The 18451-nt window shown below is 28.9% G+C and overlaps 1 protein-coding gene and 1 long non-coding RNA gene across 5 annotated transcripts; both read right to left on the bottom strand.

The window, feature by feature from the left end:
- Positions 1-4651: 4651 nt before the first annotated feature.
- LOC101493533 (uncharacterized) lies at positions 4652-9282 on the bottom strand. Of its 4 annotated transcripts, none has more exons than XR_001143970.3 (4): positions 9115-9282; positions 6277-6346; positions 5312-5481; positions 4652-5195 (listed from the first exon to the last, which is right to left on the bottom strand). It is a non-coding gene; the product is annotated as an uncharacterized lncRNA (long non-coding RNA). The 4 variants fall into 4 exon arrangements; XR_003472763.2 differs by lacking the exon at positions 9115-9282 and adding an exon at positions 6974-7888 and having other exon boundaries at positions 5312-5520; XR_003472764.2 differs by lacking the exon at positions 9115-9282 and adding an exon at positions 6974-7886 and having other exon boundaries at positions 5312-5498.
- Positions 9283-13900: 4618 nt separating this feature from the next.
- On the bottom strand, positions 13901-17957 carry LOC101493853 (AP2-like ethylene-responsive transcription factor ANT). Its single transcript, XM_004501441.4, has 9 exons — positions 17213-17957; positions 16444-17110; positions 16201-16283; positions 16050-16058; positions 15851-15939; positions 15677-15750; positions 15520-15570; positions 15343-15419; positions 13901-14912 (listed from the first exon to the last, which is right to left on the bottom strand). Exons 1-9 carry the CDS (start codon positions 17553-17555, stop codon positions 14245-14247), a joined length of 2061 nt encoding a protein of 686 aa, XP_004501498.1. The 5' UTR covers positions 17556-17957; the 3' UTR covers positions 13901-14244.
- Positions 17958-18451: the final 494 nt, after the last annotated feature.

Here is an 18451-nt window from a genome sequence, read left to right as displayed (position 1 = left end):
TAGCTTGGATACAATATTATTACCATTGTTTGGTCATTTTTATTTTTCCCAAATCAATGGGTTCATATGTACCGACAATGACCATAATATTTTTTGGCAGTAGTTCTTGCTTTCGTTGTCATATCTTCCTTTGCTAAATTGTATCGGCTAATTTTTTTTATTTTTTTTTAACAAACAACTAAATCTATTTGTTTTGGGACTTCAATTTTTTTTGAACTGATGTTTTGCATTTGTGTGTTACCGACTTCTATTTTATTTGATGCATGTTGTGCGATTAAATGTTCCATGTACTCAACTGAATGCAAGAAGTTTTTTTCACCGTCACATGGAAATCTTTGTGCGTTATTGAAAGGTAGCATAATCTTCTTCCATATGCCACTATTATCACTGAGGAGGTTTTTATTTTTTTTATAGTTTACTTCAATTAATGACATCACTGCTATCAGTTTTATTTTGTTTTTTTTGTGAATTTTTTATTATTTCGCAACTCTAATTAGCAATGTACAAATCTCTTGCTATCTTGGGAGTATTTGATTAACTATATATTTTTGTATCAATTCTAAAAAAATCTAGCATGATATTTTCAAGTTAATATTTTTAAATTTTAATTCAAAATTATTATACTAAAATAATTAAAAGAACTAATGATACCATGATAAATTATGTACATCTAATCGATCTGTAATTTATCATGTGCGTAGCATGGGTATAAGGACCATGTGTTAAATAAATTCGTACAAACTTTTCCGCGAAAATAAAAATAAATAAATTCGTACAATAACTCCCTACACTTTTCAATTTTGGACAAAAATAATATTTCTTATCATTATTTTCACACCCCTACCTCTACGTTTTTCACACCCCTACCAAATTTATACGGTTAGTTTTGAACAAAAATAATCTCTCTTATTATTTTTTTCACACCCCTACCTCGACGTTTTTAATACCCCTACAAAATTTATATAGTTAATTTTGGACAAAAATAATATTTCTTATCATTATTTTCACACCCCTATCTCTACGTTTTTCTTGCCCCAACATTACGCAATGAAATATGTACCGTAAACTTTGAATCATTATCTGCAACAAAATTGAAATACGGTGGTAGATAAATATTAATTCAAATAATAAAAATTCAATATTATTAATTAAGTTAAATATGATGTTTTAATTTTAAATTTCGAACACCGTGTGAAATTTTAAGCAGTACTTGTCATTTTATATATAAAAAAAATTAAAATATGGTACCAATCTATTGCAATTGTGTATGTTTGAATTGTATGATATATATTTTGTACGTTGTAAATTGTACTCAACCTTTTTCTATTGGAGATAAGGGGTTTAGTTTTATTTTTAGTTTGAAATAATCAATTTTAGCTTTATTTTTATATATTTTTATTTAAATAAATGATTTTTATCTATATATATTTTTTAATTTATTTATATTTGTGATTTCGTCGTACAAGTGCGACGTTGTTTTGCTCTTCGTCTTAAAACATTTTGATTTTTCATCTTCGTACAATATTAATTTGATTTAGAGCGGCAAATAAATTTTGATATAGTGCAAATGTAATAATGACTTTGATGTCATCAACATTGTATTTCCGAAAGCATATATATTCAAACATTTTAATTTTATCATATATGTAAACTTTGTCATATTTGTAAGCGTTTTGCCATTTTATGTTATTACCTTAGATGTTATGAATTTATTTGTAAATTTTTTTTTAGCGAATTGAAATTGTATTAAGTTGAAGTTGGCAATATACAATTCCTGTGAACATCAAACTTGTATCTTTGTTTGAAATGAAAAACAAATATAGGAGTACACTTCAATAAGAGGAAATTTAACCATCTTTTCTCTTTTTTACCATAACAATTGTGTGGGTTATGAAACAGCATGCAGACCCATGCTTGGTAAGAAAAACATAGGCAGACCCATGTAGCCAATTGATTCGGCCTCTTTAATAAGAAATGGTAAATGCTGATTCCTCTTTTGATTTTTGATTTTGTTTCTCCACTTCCCAAATACATTGTTGAAAGTTAGAAATCGAAAATTAAATTTCAGTAAAAAAACTAAAAAAAAAAAAATAGAAAGTTGGATTGAACATTTACTTTAAAAAATTGACTTTTTTTTTAATGGAAAATGGGCTTTCTTTTGGTTTGGGTCACGAACAGTTTTCTTAATTGTTACTTGTTAGATCCTTATTCTAAAATAAGGAAAATTTTATCCCATCTCCATAATTACCTCTCAAACCACCATTTTATCCATTTAAAAATATTATTTACCAAAATACTTTAAGAAATAGTTTATTGGTACATTATTTTTAAAAAGAATTGTCCATAACCTAATTTATTGTTTTAGAATATAAATGTTTTTCAAAATAATTTAATTTTAAGTTTTTTTTTAAATCCAAATATTTTCTAAAACGCATTTAAAATTTTATGAGGTAGAAGTATTTTCTATTTATTAGAAAACCAATAATAAGTCTAAAATTTTGTGAGAATAGAAGTATAATCGTTGAAGTATGGATAAAATATTTTAAAATAAAATTATGTTGTATTTTATTGTATACCATTCTCACTTTATCGATAAACAATGTTAAGAGTATTTTGGATTTTATTTAAACAAAAATAAATTAATATAGTCTTCGATAAGTCACTTGTTACCCAAAACTTTGTAAAGGAGTTTCATATAACAATAGAATGAAATTTTTATCTTAGAGCCTTAGATATCTACTCCTACCTCCACAAATCTCTTAAACTATCCTTACTCATAACAAGGAGGGAGTACATTTTCCCATTTTTTGACATTCTCAAAAGTGAAGTTTCCAAAATATGAATTACTTACTGAAATCTTAAAATTGAAATTCTTATAATTTAATATCAGCAAAATTAATATTTTTAAAAGGTATGTTATTCAAAATTCTAATTTAAAGTTTTACGATGTGTTTTGAAAAAAAAATTACATATATATTAGTGTAAATAATTTTTCAACTGACAATAAATCACAATTTTTCGATATTAAAAAAAATTGATTTGTTTGATAGTCATCTTTCAAAAATTTCAATCGTGAATTTTGTAGTATGCAAATGTTATCATTGTGTACGTCTTTCGGGCAATAATTTAAGCCATGGGTAGAAAAATATTTATCCAACGTTTTGTCTATGAAATTTTTGACTTATTTTCAATTTCACATTATAATTTGCATAGAGAGAAAACTCAGTACCGCATGTTGTACTGACATTTCCAGATATCAATCCCTATATGCAACTGATGATTAGAAACATTGAGAAGGACATGACACTAAATTAATTGAGTGAAGGAGGTTTGAGATTTCTAAGGAAGGACAGTATTTGAGGCCTCCTTGAATCAAACATGGCTCGTCCATAGGGGACACAAATTATTCTCTAATAGCACAAAACATTCACAAGTTTATATCGGTCCCCCTGTATACGGTCCTATTGCTGAAGAATACGACATACTATATAATTTGAAATTTCAATCAACTTGTAACATAAGTCAATTCTTTAACATATGTTTTTGGGACCATCTCTGTTACAATTCATGCAACCTGTATGATTTTGTACATTTATATATATTATGTGGGTGAGCTTTCGGTACTTCAACTATATTCTTTTTAAATAATCCAGTTACTTTTATTGTTTTAATTAGTATGCTAAATAATAATCACACACAACATTGACAAAACAAGAAAAATGTAATTGACATTTCATTTTAAAAAAGAGCAAGCCCGACCAAACCCTATTTGTAAGTGGTCAATTTGGGCCAATCATCTTTGCTATGCATTTGTACGCAGTCCATATTATTACTGCTTTTAGTCTTGGAAGGGACGAAACCAGGATAACATTTGCAGACAGCATCACCACTCATGTTGGAGGAGCAATAACTGTTCAACCCACTAAAACCCCTTCACTTGATATGTATCGTTAAGTGCTTGCCACAGCATTGCCACGCGTGAGCTAGCAGTAGTATTGTTTCCCTCAAAGTGAAATTGGTGCTCATACAATCTCAAGTTTCCATCTACGTCAAGTGTTGCACGGTAGATTGAAGTTGTGTTGTTAGGGGACTTCTTTCTAGGCTTATTGCCATCGTGGAAACATAGACTATTTGAGGGACCTGATGATCTAGATACTCTGCTGCAGTCACGCTCATACACTTTGCAATCGCTATATTCTAGACCAGACGGCATAGATTAATTTACCACAATATTTTGACATCACGTATGTTGACTCAAACACTAAAAAAAATATGGAACTATTTGAATAAGTTGCAATACTAGTGACCAATGTTACAGATTAATACAATACACTAGTATTATAATATATCTAGCGGAAGGGCATACAGATGCATAAAATATATTGGGCATATTTATAAAATATTTTGTCAAAGCTATGAATTTAAGAAAAGCTTGACACTCCCTATTTGAACAAAAGTTCCTTACAGCTCACTAGTAAAACATGATATTTTTTTAATGAAAATAAAGGAAGAATTGTATAGATTCCATATGTGAAAAGAACCAACCACACTGATCCGTGGATAAATAAGGAATACATAAACAAAAACAGCAATTGGACCGGAGAATGCATTTGCATTATAAGAGCGCAATTGAACATAGAGCAAGTTCAAATTCAGTAATATAAAATCTATTAATCAGAAAGCAGTTCAAATTGAGTAACATAAAATCTATTAACACCCTGAAGAGCAACAAATTAAAGTCACAGACCACCTAATAATTGACACTATCGGATAAAATCTTGTTGTGCTTCAAGACACCAAAGCAACAACAAAGAATGCTAAACAATAGTGCATACTAGAACAATAACAGCAGTTAAGAAGTTAAAATAGACCAATTCAATTTTCTATGACGTGATATACTAGACTAATAATGGCGTTCAATATGATTCACAGGTTTCTCATATGTTACGTCCGAAATGATACAGTGCTGTGTCAATTTTTCCATAACCTTTGTCAAGCGGTTGCATTCGAACCAGAATATACGACATCCTTCGATTACAGTAAAATTAAATTAAGTCATGTTCAGATGATCCATCTCCTAATTGTCAGTTGTAGTTGTTTGTGCAGCACTTTGTCTTTCTCATTGAAAGATACTTCTAGAGTAAGATTTATGAATCGGCTGACGGTTATCCTTAGATACGACTAAATATATCAGCCTAGAAAAACAAAATAAGAATAAAGCGTATAAAAACAAAAGGTTAAAAAATCGAGAAAAACAAAATAAAAATAATGTGTATAATAATAAAGGTTATACTACGAGAAAAAAGTGTACCTTGCTCAAGAGTAGCGGACTTAAGAGTAGCGGACTTAAATGCCCCTTTCATTTTATAGTTTTGATAAGATTATTATAAATATCTTGAGGAGATAAGATAATCCGATGTCCACCATTTTCTTTGTGGTGTAATGCTAATACACCACAAATGGCAAAAGCAAAACAACAACCTAGAGAAATAAGAACACTGAATCTTGTAACTCAAATTCCTGAAACCATATCATAATTTATTTATATATCTAACAACAGAAAATGAATATTAATCACCTAAACACTATTTTTTATCTAAAAAAACATTTTTCACTTATCTAAAACAATTTTAAACAAAGAATAATTTGTCAATTTCATGTTATTTTAAACAAAATATCGCAAACTTATCTTCTCAATTTCCACAATTTCCACAGTATGATTCTAGTAATGTTTATTAGTTAATCAATATTATTAATTAAAGCAAGGGCCACTGAAACATTCTCGTGAACTATACAAGAATTATTTTATAAAAATAATGACACCAATTTTCAATCATACACATGAATAAGATAAACATTAAAACAATAATTAAATAGCAAGATTAAACTAACTTAGAAACAATATTAATGAGAAGTCGAAACGAAAAAACAAAGCAAGAACCATAAATCAGACCATAAACATGTGACAACGGTAAGTTAGAAATATTAGATGAACGTTAATATCGACTTTCTCAAATAAGAAATCTTAACTTAACATTTTTAATCTTAATTAATAAAAAGATTATTAATAGAAAGAAAAAAATTAATATTTTTCATAAAATAAAATAAAAACAAACAAGTTACAATAATGCTCCTCCATTAAATTTGTAAAATAAATGGTAGGATGTTGTGTCCAAATAAAAAATATGTAAATCACTATTATACGTTATCTATTTTTTTTGGATATATATATAATTTTAAACTAGAGAAATTTAAAATAAATAAGAAACAACTTACTTCCTCTCCTTTGATTTCTAATCGGATTTAGGTGGTCGGTCTCTCTCCAATCATACTTAGTAAGATCTTCCTATATTCATATAAAATACAGATGTAAAATAAAAAATAAAATTAATATGAAATAATAATAGTAGAAAATCAAAATTACATAATACTCATGTCATTAATTTTCAACATACTAGTAGTATTTTTTCGACTAAGCACTAAAAAAAAGTTAGACATGTCATCAATTGTCAGTTGGTCTACGTGATTATTGTATCATAAGCAGTGATGGAGCTTGACCGAAAATCTTGGGGTGGCCGACGTAAAAATATAATATATAAATTAAATATATAAATAATATTATATAGCAAAAATTTAAGTTGTAATAAATATAAAGTGAAATATCAAATAATTTAGAAATTTTAGACATAAGACAAAAAAAACTTAAACACTTCATATAGACATAAAATCAAACACCTTATGTGAGAAAAAAAAAAACTCAAACACTTTATATTGATATAAAATCAAACACCTTATGTGCAACACAAAAACTCTACAAAAAAAATCAGCACTAACTCTAATTGAAACTCCAAATCAAAGCTTCAAACTCAACACTAACAATGTAAGCTTTAAATTTCATGCTAACATAAATCAAACCTAACAAAAATCAGCACCAACTAACAAAAATCAGCGATAACAAAATAGAAATTCGAACATTTTGAGAGTTGCAGCGAACAAAGCAGTCAGGCAGAGGCGATCTGGAGAGTTGCAGCGAACAGGCCCGAGAGCGACGAACGGGCGGAACGACCATGGAGGCAGTCAGGCAGAGGCGGCCGCCGCAGGCCCACAGCGAGCAGAGGCGGTCGCGTGTTTGTCGTGATTGATTCGTAAATCTGATTATGGAAGAGGGAGAGAGGACGGCTATAACTTGTAAGCAAGAGGGAGGGAATCAGAGAAGAGAATAGAGAAGGAGAGAGGCTGGATGGAAGAGAGAAGAAAGAGAAAAGAGAAAACTGAATTAGGTTTAGATATTCTTGTAATTTTTTTGTTTTAATACGGGCATTTTAGTCATTTTATCTATTTTTTTTTTTCTTGGTGCCGCGGCCTCTTATTCTTGAGAAGCTCCGCTCCTGATCATATGATGATTTTTCAAAATGATTTTGTATATTTTTTTAATTCTTATTACAAAAGAAAAAAATTAACTCCCACATTTTAGAGTGCAAAGACATTATGGAATAACCAAAACATCCCGACTAAGTTAACATCTAATAAAATGTACAAACCAACAAACAAATTTTCCTAAGTACTTAGATCTGCTGTAACGTCTAAAAGGCTAGAAAACTTAAATATTTATTGTAATATTGTTACCGTTGGTATACATTCCTCTTTATTCCTTTTAATATATTTTAGTTATAAAAAACAAAATTAAAATGTTCAGATGCTCACGCTAAAATCAACATGGGTCTGCCCCATAAGTGACACCCATCTATCTATTATTATCTGATTTTGACCCAAAAAATTTATTACTATCTAGTCAAAGATTAATTCCATACATGTGCCCTCAATGAATAATGAAATACATACTACTGTCAATCTATCATTATATATTGATAAAATAATATATTATATATTATATACCTCTTGTTATATATATATATAACAAATAAAAAACTAAGTGTTATACTTTTGACATTTTATTTCAAATATGGAAAATATTGAGTAGTTGAAATACTATATATTTTTCAACTGTTGCTACATATAAAAACGAGTAAATAGTTATTATAAACTAAATTAATTACCAAAAATTATATTTGAAACTAAACTAATTAATTAAAGGTACATTTAAAAATAAAAATAATTAATAAAAAAATGTTTATGTTTATTTAAGTAATTTTAATATATTTAAAATTATAACAATACTTTACATTTTTTTTTAAATTGAAATATAGTAGATGCCCAATCGTATTTGTCATATAATTTGTTTATTATTGGGTTAAACACTGAGACACAGCCTTGAAAATCAGTTGTGTCTACTTATCCTCTTAGATAGATCCATCTTTGGACTCTATACAAAATGATATTGGAAAATGATATACGCCATAGATACATTTTTTATTAAAAATTGAATAATGGTATAAAAATAAAATAAGCAGTTAATACATCTATAACATGTGAATTTTTTTTAATAATTGAGACTAAAAAAGTTTCAAAGAATTTCGTATTCAACAAGTTTGAAAAAGAAACCCAGGTAACTTTTTTTTTTCATTTCGTTGATACAACTTTGTTTTTTATATATCTCATTTTTTATTAGTTCAATATTTAAATGATATAAGGCAGAATTAATTTATAATAATATTATATAAAATATTTAATAAGTATTAACATTTCGTAAAAATATATAATTTTATAAATAAACAATGCATGATCCTATTTTACAAGAAAAAAATTATAAGAAAAATATATGACCTGATATATGAAATAATACACTTAATACAATAGAATAGTATATTCTCTCTAATTTTAGAAAAATCTACTTAGCCTTCTACATTGAGTAACGTGTATTCATTTTGTGATTATTAATTACTCTCAATTCACATTATTTAATGTTACAAAAACATAATAAAAGAAAGCAAAAATAATAAAAAAGAACAACAAACTATACCAACCTTTTGTATGTTCGAAGACACGTGTGGGCATGGTTGTGACTAGATGTGTGTGTATATAGAGTTAACCATACAAATATTAACAAAAGTGAAAGAAAAGAAAAATACATTTTTTTTCAAATTTTTTCAAATGACATAAATAGTAAATAAGTTATGTAAGAGTGAACACAGAACAGAGGTGAAAAGAGAGTACTTGAACAAGGATATGCGGCGGCGGTGAATAAGGAGGCGCGGTGAACAAGGAGGACCAACGGCGTTGATGACGGAGGCGTGAGTGAGAGAGATCAGGAGAGTTGAAAACTCCCGATCTAACTTCTCATTTATTTACAAGAAAAATATTCTTTTTTTAAAATGACAAAATGGAAATGGAGTTAATTTAAGGGAGTGGAAGTGTGGTAGAAAAAAATGAAATTACAAAGATTTAATGATAAAGAGATTTAATCTGAACCATTGAATATAATTTATCAACGGTTGTGAATGTTGTATTCATGATCCTTATGACTTAGTTTGAACCAATCAAATTATTCTATTAAAGATTTAATCTTGTCCTTTGAATATAATTCATCGATGGTTGTTGATTCATGATCCTTGTGAATTGGTTTGGACCAATATATTTATTCTATTAAAGATTTAATCTTGTTCTTTCAATATAATTCATCAATGGTTGTGGATTCATGATCTTTGTGACTTCATTTGGACCAATCAAACTATTCTATTAAAGATTTAATCTTGTCCTTTCAATATAATTTATCAATGGTTGTGGATTCATGATCCTTGTGATTTGGTTTGAACCAATCAAATTATTCTATTAAAGATTTAATTTTATCCTTTCAATATGATTCATCAATAGTTATGGGTAGTTCATCACAAATCCTTGTGATTTGGTTTGAATCAGTTAAATTGTTCTATTAAAGATACAATCTTGTTTTCCTACATGAGGATTTTTTTTTTTTACTATCTTGTGTGTATATGTGTTTGGTTAGAATTTTTTATTTTATAAGACAAATTAATACTACTAGTACTAATATTAATAAATATATTTTAAGAACAATAATAAATATATTTAATAATTTAAAATATAAATTACATTTAAAAATACATTCTTTTTATTTTTATTTTTTTATCATTATGGAGTATATAGTTAAGAATAGAGAATTCCTTAAAATAACTTTCTCACAAAAAGATGAATCAATACTACTAATTAAGAATAGAAAATATATATATATATATATATATATATATATATTATCATTATGATGGTTACTTGTTTAAAGATGAAAATGAGAGTAAAAAGATTGAAAGTAATATTTAAAAAAAATATGATATAGGAATAAAGTGACAAACATCTACATATTTATTATTCATTTTTATATTGAATTAATAAATTAATTCCTCTGTTTTTATTAATATATTTATTATTTATTTTTATATTGAGTTAACAAATTAATTCCTCTGTTTTAATTTATAAGACTCTTTTTAATTTTTATTTTATTTTTTGTTTTGTCTTTTAGTATCCGGGCCAAGAAGGCTTATTTATTCTTAGACTGATTTCTCTTTTACCGTTTAATCAAAATTAAAATGTGGGCCAATTGGCCCATTGGTTTGGCCTCACTTTGACATCATTAGATAGCAATTAAGTTTATATAAATCAGATAAGTGAGTGTAGAGTCGTTGGATTTAAATGCAAATAAGTTAAGTTAGATCTTGTATTCAAATCTAACGACTAATCTATGAATGTTGCATTGGATTTGAGGAGAAGGATAATATTAACTTCAAAATCTATGATTAAGTGAGAGAAATATTCTCTATTTAAATCTAATAGTCCTCAAAGTTACTACACCACCATATGATCCAAACATGACAATGCTATAGTTTTCTAATTAATTTCTTTTACCATACTCTAGCCTTAATTGTGGGAGTATGAAGGAGTGAATTGCTCATGCTCCCTCGTACGGAATACAAGAATGAAGAATGTGCACCCCACAAAGCAACTACTACCCCTCAATCATGCAATTTTTTTTGACAAAGTGATAAACTACAAAAGTACAAGGATATTAATGGGCCGCGAGTTTTGACCTATACATCTCCACAACTTGTCTCAAATCAAACATCTTAACTAGCTCCATCTTTATTTTTGGGTGCCTTATTGTTCAACTTTTATTATTTTCACTTTGAAATTCAACTACCACATTCACATTCTTTAATTTCACATCCTATTGTCAAGTCCTTTCAATTAATGCCTTCAATGCAACAATTCATCATGAATTTTCCTTCACTAAGTTTATGAATTATGATAAACTACTACTATAATCCAGCTCATGCGTGCAAGTGCTTTAACCAAAGCTGTCTTTAGTGAACTTTTTTGTTTGTGTGCTTAAGCTGTCCACAATAATAAGATTTGTAATCATATTTGTTGACTAGAAAGAAACAAAAATAGCTAAATAAAAAAAATTAGAAATGAAGTGGATCTTACTTTTTTTTCTTCTTCCCCTGTATGCATCTTTAACTTTCCTATCTTTACTACGAGACTTGCTCGCTTTTTGACCATCAATTGTAAACCTTTTGTTTTCATGCAATCTGCTTCTTGTTGTGTTTCACTTTTAGACATTCCCGCTTTTCCTTTGTCAAAACTCAAAGCAAGGATTTCCCTCTTTTATTCCAAAGTATATATAATTTAATTTGGAGTAAATAAATAAAAAATAAGAAAATTTGTCCCTTCTCATTTGCACCGTTTTTATGAAAAAAAGTAAGATTACCGCCAAAAGAAGGAAAGAAAAAATATACCAATATGTTGACCTATGTATTCGGTGGAATGTTGATATTCACCGGTACCCGGAAATTAATAAGTTGTTAATTTTTATCAAATTTTATTATTTTATTTTTAGTTTGGTTTCTAATTTTATATTAGTTATTGTGTTTTTTTTTTAAAATAATAATTTTTTTAAGTAATATTTAAGATATTATAAAGAATTTCGTTACAAAAATTTAAATTATTTTAACAAAATGATAAATTAAATATGAAATTTTAAATATATAAAATTAAAAAATTCATATTTAATTTATCATTTAGTATTTTTAAATTTTTGTATAAAAGCGATTAAATATGTTTTAAATATTAGTGGACAAATTATTAAAAAATCTAAATGATAAATAATAGTTAGTTTAAAATTAAGAATAAAAAATAAAGATTTTTTTAAAATAAAAAATTGATAATTTTTTTTATACATATTAAAAATAGAATAATAAAATTATGTAGAGAAGAAAAACTTATTACATTGTTTATTTCTTGAATTGTGATATTGGGCAACACATTAATCGTGTAAACATTTATTAATTTCATGTTAAGTTTTTCTGTCTCGTACTATTTTCTATGCAAATGAAGTACAATTTTTGACGCAACACAACACACACGTTATTCAGAGATAACAACGTAATAAATGTATAATTAAGTTTGACACATTACATTTTCATAATTAAAGCCAACTTCAAATGAGTTGAACTAAAATAAAATAATTCAGGAATAGGTCAATTCTTTCAGTCGCACATGAGACTATGAGTAAACACTCCGCCTAACAAACAATCTATCTATTTATTGATGGAATGTGCTCTACATTTATGAATTAGTATTATTATACTATATCAAGATGGAACTATATTTTGTGATAATCCTTGCTGGCTGTAATTTCCCCTTCACGTCTCATCTCGCAATTTTAAAATTTATTTAAAATTTTAATCATAACAAACATCTTTTAAATTTAGACATTATTGATTGTCTTTATTTTTTATGATTGAGATAATAACTTATATGATATTAATTTAATAAAAAAAATATGAATCTCTTATTAAATCAATATCAATTATCTCATCGTTTTATTTATAAACACAAAGAAAATTATAAATTATTATCATCGTTAAATTTTTTAATAATTTATAATTTAAAACATAATATGGATTTTGCCTTTGTAATTAATGGTATCAACTATTTACCTTGAATTTTTTTTACAAACATAACTCAAATGAATTACAAAGTCTAATTTGAAGTAATTTATTTCCTACAATTCGTAGGTACCTACCTTTCTATTTGATGTGGCTGCACTACTTTTTTGTAATTGGCTAGGAGAACAACTTTATAAAGAAAATTGTAGCATGGAAGGTAGCTGGATTCATTAACCTTTTTTATCAATCGATCATTAATCCACATCCCACTATAAATCAATCGCCAAAACCTGTCCTTTTCTCTTCTTGTTAAAAGTTGAATTAGTATAAAAATAATTTGGATTATTAACACATATTTACACAACATACAGAATTGAAACAGCTATTCACCACTTCAATTTTTTTCTACAAGCTTCCAGCTTTCCCGGCACTGATTCCTCGTTGTCGTAACATAATGTTATTATATGGTCAATAATCACTAAATTTTGCAATCAAGCACAATATGTATGCACACGATTGACACTCACACGTGTGAAAACACTCGATAACAAGATAGACTCAAATTGAGTTAAGTCCCTAAAGTATCACACGAGACATGAAATCACTTTTACCATCCAATAATATAAAAATTATATCTCTTTTGATTTCGCCACTTTCAATAAAAAAATATTAATTTTTTTAACCATGAACCATGTTTTCTTTTAAAAGTGTCCCCATATAATTATGAAAATTTAGCCAATTATAAACTATCATACAAGAATCACTTAGTCATATTTCCTCTTTGAATAATGATTTAGAACGTTTTGTTGCCTTTTAACAAAGCTAAAACAAGAAAGGTATATGCAATCATAATGTTATGCATATTGAGATCGCATAATTAGTAACAAAACGAGATAATGATGTGGTCAAAGGCAAAGTCTCTATTATGCATTATTGAGAAACAATGAGTTGGTTCTGTACTTAGGCATGACCAAAATAAAGTTACAACTCCAAAAAGAAAATTCAATAATTTAAGGGCCATATTTCCATATTGTCAAACATCATGTCACACAATTCAATCATTAGTCTACTTTAATTAAATTCTTTTCCCTTGAACATTCATATTCTCATTCCAACATATAGCCAAAAGGCTATGTTTGTAAAAGCCATAAAGAAAACAAACAAAGTGGCCCCTAAATTCCATACTTTCTTTTAATTAATCCCCCAAATTCCTCAACTTACCCTTTTGGACAAATAAATATTCCCATATGCTTTTACGAAACTACCCTTCCCACCCCATCACCATTTTCCCCCCAAATTAACTCCACTAATCCTTCTTTCCCATATTTTTTTTGTAACTATTACATGTGGAAATTTAACATAATATGGATGTAATCTATTAATCTCTCTAAGCATCATTCCATGCAGCAAAAAGTGGCAAATGAGACAAATTCATAGAACCATTTGGCCTCATTTGTGAAGAAAACCAAGAACTAACACCAACACCAACACCATTAGTAATCTTTGTTTCCATTGAAGGCTTTGGAAAGAGTAATGAAGCAGCTGTTTTGTCAGGACTAGCTTCTCTTGAAGAGCTTAAACTTGTCACAAGTGAAGACGGATTTGAAAAATGATTTCCAATATTCTTGCTTGAATCATCCAACATGTGCTGACCAGAATCAATCCCAACAATGTCTTGTAATGACATAGAAAAATCAGAATTCTTAAAATTTCCAATTTTTTGGTCACAAGTATTTGATTGTTGATTTTGTTGTTCCTGTTGTGGATGATTATTACACAAAACCATCTTCCACTTTGATTCATTTTCATTGTTTTTTCGCTGTTGAGCCGCTTCAACACTGTTCTGGCTTGATACATTAGTACCATTGTATTCCACAACTTCGGTTCTCGGATCGTTATCTTTGTTTCTTCTTGCCTGTTCGCCGGCAAGAAGAGTATTGCTAGCCATGATCCTTTCGACATCGTATCTAGATATGTCGAAATTTGTCACTGCATTTGATCCCCGGAATTTGATTGCAGCTACATCATATGCTTCTGCTGCTTCCTCTTGAGTGCCTAAAAAATTTCATTTCCAAGAAAAAATAATAATAATAAATTAATTCTTTCAAAAATACCAAAAGGGCATTACAAAATTCTGAACTTTCCTTAAAACATTATTGTCAAGAGCCCTTTATCTATTTTTATATGAAAAAAAAAATAGCAGCCTTAGAAAAAGTTGAATTTTGAGCTCAAAGTAGTAACATTCTCAGCCTTATAAAAGCATCACCAGTCACTAGTGTTTGGGAAAAGAAATATTGAAACAGAAATGACATAAGTAAAATATAGTCCTATAATTTAATACTATAAAGTTTCAACAATGTAGATTGTAGAGCCTTACATATACATAAGCATTCCAAGTTCACAATTCAAATGCTAAATACTTTGGTTAACACATTTTTAGCAACAAAGTTTGAGGAATCAACAGTACTTTACAAAGAATACTTACTGAATGTTCCAAGATAAAGATCCTTGTTACCAGCAACTCTTCCTATTCTTGCTTGCCACCTACCATGTTGGTGGTGTCTGCATAACATAAGAAAAGTGAATTTAGCTCAAATTTCCAAATCAACAGTGGTACTAATTCAAATGAAAAAGGGACAAGAGAATAAAAAAGAAAATGAACCTTGTCACTCCTCTGTACATTGAAGCACCTCTAGAAAATCCACTGCTTTTTCTGCAAAAGTAAATAATACTAAATCATCATGATTATCATATAATTATACTAACTTTTTTCCAAAATAATTACCCATTAATTAACAGATTCATTTTCTATTATTAACCTTCTCAAATGAGCAACATATTCCTGCCTAGTCATGTTCTTCATTTCCTCAAGCTGTGTTGTGTAATTTTCCAACTGCAAAATATAACACAAAGGATGTGATTCTTGGTCATATAAATATGAAAATAATATACAATATATTCTAGCAAGAAAATACAAAGGAGATGAACTGTACGGGAAAGTTTATATGAGTTGAAGGTCCCCAATACTTGAGAGCTGCTTGATCATAAGCTCTTGCAGCTTTCTCTTCCATATCATAACCACCTTAAGAACAAAAAATAAAATCAACCACATCAAAACTAGAAATAGAAGCAACATTGTTGAAAATGTTTCATTTTTCATTCTACTAATGGAAGGAGAGGAAAAGAACTTACCCAAATATACTGCAACATGCATGCAAATTTGATTAAATCATCACCAAAAAGCATGAACACACAACAAAAATTAGTTAGTATAAAATAATATTTTAGTATACGAAAGAATATTTCTAAAACTTGACTATTGATTATGGTTTTAATCACTAACCTTGTCTTCCTTTCCTAGTTTGTCCTTCCTTCTTGCAGCTGTTATCCCACAAATGTGCTTCATATCTACCAGTCCATCTATGCCTGAAGAAAAATAAACTAATTACTTTGTTATCATATCAACAAACACATGAAAGCTTCAAAGAACACAACATAAATATATTTTACTATAAAACTATTATTAAAAATCACTTTTTTTTTTATCAACAATGAAAATAACAAGGGATGATTGAATTAAAATTACCTAGTGACACCTCTGTACTGTGATGTTCTTTGACCAAAAGTATCAATAGATTTCCTATGCACAGGTTGCTTCTGACCCATTTTAGAAGCTCCTCTTTTTTTAACATCCATAGCCACTGATTCTGTTCCAGTAGGTGAGATCTGTCTAGGAGCTGTAACACAACTAGATTGAGAACCAGGACTCATAGAAAGGCTTAAAGATTGTAACTCACCAACAGAACCAACACCATTTCCACCATTATTTCCTAGGTTAGTGTTCATTTGTTGCTCCCAGTTTTTGAAACAAGCAATGCTTTCTTCGGCTTCTTCAGCTATTTGAGGCATTTGGGAACTACAAACAGCAACATGGTTTGTTGCCTTTGTTGTTTCTTGTTCTTCCTCTAATTGTGATTGAAAAATACCATGACAATGAAGAGCTGAATAATATGGATGTGACTGGACATTGATGTTGTGGCTTTGTTGTCTAAAGGAATCATCTGAAAGAAGGTCAAGAGAATGGTCTCTATTAGGTTGTTGAGGATCTGCATTTTGGGTATTGTAGTAAATACTGTCTAAGCTTAAAGCCATTGCTTCTCTTTCATGGCTACTACTACCATATTCATCATGAGTTCCCATTGTTGCACCGCCTAGAAAGTCTTCTAGTTTTGGAGATGAAGATGGCACCATCACTACACAGCATAATCATTAATGGGTCATATAAAAAACATTAATTTAAGGGATAAAGATAAGAACTTGTTAATAACATTGCAAAAGAAAGAAAAACAAGAAACCTTGTGGTTGTGATCTACCAAGAGCTTCCATGATACAAAGTGAGCCATCTGACTTAAGAGGCATAACAGTCAAAGGTGAATGAAGGTTACCATTTTCATAACAGTTATTGAAGTGAGAAGAGGAGAAATAGAAAGGTGTAGGAACAGTGTTGGAAGCTGAAGAAGGTTGATGTTGATGATGGTAATGATGATGTTGTTGATAATGATGATGATGATGAGAAGGAGGAGGAGCAGAAGAAACCTCCATTTTCAGTTGAGGTGAGAGAGAAAAACCCAACCAGTTATTGTTGTTATGATTGTTGTTTCTGTCATCAGAGTTACTACTGTCATTGATGGACTTCATCTTCTTTTGTTTACTTGAAAAAGGTTTGAAATTTCTACAAGTATTTACCAGAATCTATCACTTGCAGCAAGATAGAAAGTCAATGATTGCTTGAGAAAACAAACTAATGATGTTGAAAAAATGTAGTGTAGCTATTGCCTCTTGTACTGCATGTTAATAGATGGTGAAGTGAAAGAGTTTGGTTGTTGATTTAGTTTTGCTATTATACTATGAAGAATGAAATGAAATTGGGGTACCAACTAGTCATAAGAAAAACATGTGTCTCTCTCGAAACAGAACAAAAGTGGTCTCTTTAAACAAAACAAAACAAAAGGAATGAATTATTATAAGCAAAGCAATGCTGGGGAGCACCCACTTCATTCCATAGGGATCTGTGTTATATGAGAAAAAGACCACGTCTTTGCATTTGTATTTATTTTCATGTAAATTAAAATAGTTAACCTTAGTTAAACCAAGAATAATTAATAGTAATACGAAAAGGCGTAAATCTCGAAATAAGAATGTGTGAATGGTAGATTGGCTATTTTGGTTAGCTACTGAGTCAGGCTATATATCTGTGTCTGTGTGCCTTGGAAACTACTGTACTGCTGAGCCTCAATCTATTTAGCACTCACCATCACATAAAACTCACTCAATTTCTACTACATTGTTTATGTGAATCATCACAACTAATTGTCATTTTGCATTCTCTCTCTCCTACATAAATATAGTTAAAGATATTTATTTATTTATATGTTAATAATTAATAGTGACAACGTAGCTGTAAACCTTAGATTTGACGGGAAGGACGTATCTGCCCATGCGGTCATTTCATACGGTACACCCATTCTGCATCACTCTCATTTCTGTACACTCTCATTTCAAACCTTTTTTTAGTTTTCTCTCCAGTCTTTCTC

This window comes from Cicer arietinum, chromosome 5 (assembly GCF_000331145.2).
Source record: "Cicer arietinum cultivar CDC Frontier isolate Library 1 chromosome 5, Cicar.CDCFrontier_v2.0, whole genome shotgun sequence".
Taxonomy (NCBI): Eukaryota; Viridiplantae; Streptophyta; class Magnoliopsida; order Fabales; family Fabaceae; genus Cicer; species Cicer arietinum.
Note: the sequence above shows the minus strand (reverse complement) of the source record. Positions and strands in the feature narration are given on the sequence as shown.